At 27.9% G+C, this 3,579-nt stretch overlaps 1 protein-coding gene across 1 annotated transcript; it reads left to right on the top strand.

Annotated features, from left to right (window-relative positions):
- Positions 1-741: 741 nt before the first annotated feature.
- On the top strand, positions 742-1,516 carry PCYB_141010 (hypothetical protein; the record flags this gene model as incomplete). The annotated part of the gene is made up of 2 exons (XM_004224573.1): positions 742-821; positions 1,000-1,516. 2 exons carry the CDS (start codon positions 742-744, stop codon positions 1,514-1,516), a joined length of 597 nt encoding a protein of 198 aa, XP_004224621.1.
- Between the last annotated feature and the right edge of the window lie 2,063 nt (positions 1,517-3,579).

Genomic DNA, 3,579 nt, shown 5'->3' with positions numbered 1-3,579 from the left:
TTTGGGGGCGACCAAACTGAAAAAATATCGACAACTATAATTTAAATACATGCAGGAATAGATTATGGCTTCCTTGTATATAAAAAAAAGATACATGCTTAAACAACAGCTATATTAAAAAATCCCAAAAGTCAAATGATTGCAAAAAAAAAGGTTATAACGTAAAGAGCAAAAAAAATAAGTAAAAATAATTTTAAGAAGCTTTATTTCAATATATATTTAAATTTAAGCTATATTTTTTAATGAAACAAAATTTTAATTACATTATAGCTTTCTTTTTTGATAAAGATATACTGCATTTAGATTAATTCGAATACCTTTCAATTTGAATCGTTTTTAAATCCAAAGCGGTATTTATATATAGCATATACCTACTATATATTTTTCTATTTGTTCTAAACTTCACAACCAAAGTATTTGTTTGTATTAAAATTAAGAATTGATTCTTTCTGAGGATTCAATTATTGTGTCATTTTTTTGCAACCAAAATTTGTATTAAGAAATATATGACAAGTTGTTAATAAAACTTTCAATTTTTTTAAAAAAGTAATAAAAAATTAATTATTTATTGCAACATACTATTTATTCGACATTTTGAAAAAATACAAAATTAGTTAAAAGAGTATCTGCATTTCATGCGTCAGTAAAGCTACAAGAAATAAGCACAACAACTAAAAAAAAATTGTTTAACTTTTTTTATCCCTTTTGACATCCATAAAATCGATCTGTAAAAATACAAGAATGAATTCAATTACACTTTTATTACATGTTATAGCGTTAACCTTTTTGTTTTGGCAATCTGACTCTTTGTGTGATATGAGGTAAAGTTCATGCTTCAACAAGAGTTTTACATAAATATGTGTTCATTAATACACAAATATGTATGTATAATAGTGACAAATATTTAATTTTTAGTTAACGAAACAAATAAAAAAAATAAAAATAATAAAATAAATAATTTTCTAAACACACGATTCGACATATTTTTTTCCCTTGCAGAGGTCCCATTAAACGTTCGCCTAATAGACAACATATAAGTGGAGGTAAATTAGGTTCCAGCTTTGGAAGAATTTTACATGAAGCAGATGAAATTTCAACTGAGTCCTTTAGGAATTCTAACATACCATATGTGAGACTCATTGATTATTCGGATTCACATGTATATTACGTTCAGTTTGAGGAAGCAGATGCAGGGGAAATACTACAATCTGAATTTGCTGATAAATTAAGTAGACAATGGTACGAGGCTATCACAGAAATGGCATCTGAATATGTTGAATTTACAGAATTGATGAATGTCCAGTGGAGAGATAAAATGTGGACTGACATATGGGTTAAATATCTGTCCAGCATAAGCCATGATTTGCAAATTTACCTTTCGTATACTTTCCTACCTATAAATTGTAGAGAAGAAATTTTTAATAATTTAGTGCATTTAACTAGAAAAGATTTTAAAGCATTTTTAAACATAATTGATGATAAATGGAACGAAAAATTAAATAACAATGATGTGTGAGGAATGCGAAATGAAAACGATGCACAAAAGTAATACGAACCGCGAGGAAAAAAATAAAGTGTCTATTAAGGCGTTTGCACACATCTTCCTTTACTTTGAATGTTCGAAGTTATTTTTAATAAAATTGTTAACGCATGAAAGGGAAACACAGAGAAAAATTACACTATATCATAAGGCAAAAAAATGCAATTTTTTGCTCCCCAAATGTATTCCGTGTTAGTATTTTTACTCCTACTGGTAACTAGATATGTGCGCCCTCATAATTATATAAACTTATTTTGTTCATTCAAAAAGGGGAGAAGTCCGCTTTATGTAGAATAAGAAAAATTGGCAAGTTTTGTAGAGATTTAAAATAATCTCTTATTTGCTTGCTATTGCTAGAATTACACACAGTTTGATATTGTAAACTGAATAAATTGCACACTCGAAGCATAAAATAAACAGTATATTTGCCGAGTGAAAGGTTACAGAATGTTATCATTACAAAGCATTTTATGCACCTGTTTGATTTTTATTTTGTTACACATGGGAGCATATTCAACGGAAAGGGCACGTGGCACTACGTCACGAAAGCATATCGTAGTTATTGCAGAATGAGGAAAAAATGAAAATGTAATGAACGATTGAACATGTTAGAAGAAGGAATGAAAGGGGGGAAGTTTTATTGCACAATAGGTAAAAAACGGCAAAAAAAAAAAAAAAACTTTCGCAGTAGTAAGAACATAACATACATCTACATATTGGTCCGCTTATCATACAAAATGATGAGCACATGAATTGTATGATAAGCATATTCTTTTTGAAATTTTTAGAAAGCTCCATTTAGACGTATATGAACAACTTTGCAATATTTAACAGAGGGGGTCACTTCAGATTTTTAGATGCAATATGTAGGTATAGAGACACGCACATATACATGTGCACATATATACAATAAGTGCAGTTTATACTTTATGTTATTCTTGTTGAAAATGCAGCATCTTCATATAATACTCTTATTTTTCTGTTTATTATTATGTCATAATGTAAGTTTTTTTTTTTTGTTATTATTTTTTTGTCCTCTTTTTTTTGTCTTCGCTTGAAAAAGTATACAACCATGTTAGTAAATTATTTGTTTATGATTATGAAATCATCATTTGTTACAACTGATTCATATATAACGAACAAATAACTCTTTAATTAATTTTATAAATAATTTATAAGTGCTTAAAAACAGGCAGATTAGTATATTGCATAAAGTGAAAAAACACAANGTTTAAAGGTTTATGAGCAAAATATGTTGCTATTAATTATTATAGCGCGTACTATTTAATTTTAGTGCATGTCGTTACTTATGTGGACATATACATATACGTAGACACATCGAGTTAATGTACTTTTCAAAAGAAGAACCCCAGAGATTCGATATAATTAATGTTCTACTATTACATGCAAGCAAATCGTAAAAATTATTACTTATTTTCCCGTTTTGGTTGAGAGTGTTTTCACATTAGGCGTTAAACGATGCATTACGGAAATTGCCTAAATTGGGAACTGTAAATAGAAGAATGTTTGGTTAGAAGAAAGAGTTGAATTATAATTTATAAAGGTTTTATCAATTTTATTCGTAAAATAGGAATATATTTTCTGCATTAAGTAGGGGTCATTTATATTCATTGCATAACGGTTCAGTTAAAGTTAAAATGAAATCATTAAAATTTGACATACTTATAGAATGCAATAAATTTATGACACACAGAGCATTCAGCTTGGTCCCCTTAACAATTATTTATAATTAGAGATTTAAAATGTGCATTATAGCTATACAACTATTTTCGAATTTTTTCCCTCATTCAGCATGTAAAGAGGTTTTTCCAAACCAAAAGTTAATAATACAAGAGATCATTTTTTTTAAGAACGGCTATTTTCATTTTATGTCTCTCTATTTATGTACATAATGTGGTCCATTATAAAAATGAATTTTTTATATAGCTGTATATATTTGATGTCATTTCTGTCGAAAATACTGATGCAATGACGATTATCGAACATCTAATATAATGGTATTCATGGCAAACATGCTA

Source organism: Plasmodium cynomolgi, chromosome 14 (assembly GCF_000321355.1).
Source record: "Plasmodium cynomolgi strain B DNA, chromosome 14, whole genome shotgun sequence".
In the NCBI taxonomy this organism is placed as follows: Eukaryota; Apicomplexa; class Aconoidasida; order Haemosporida; family Plasmodiidae; genus Plasmodium; species Plasmodium cynomolgi.
This window is presented reverse-complemented; position numbering and strand designations above follow the sequence as displayed.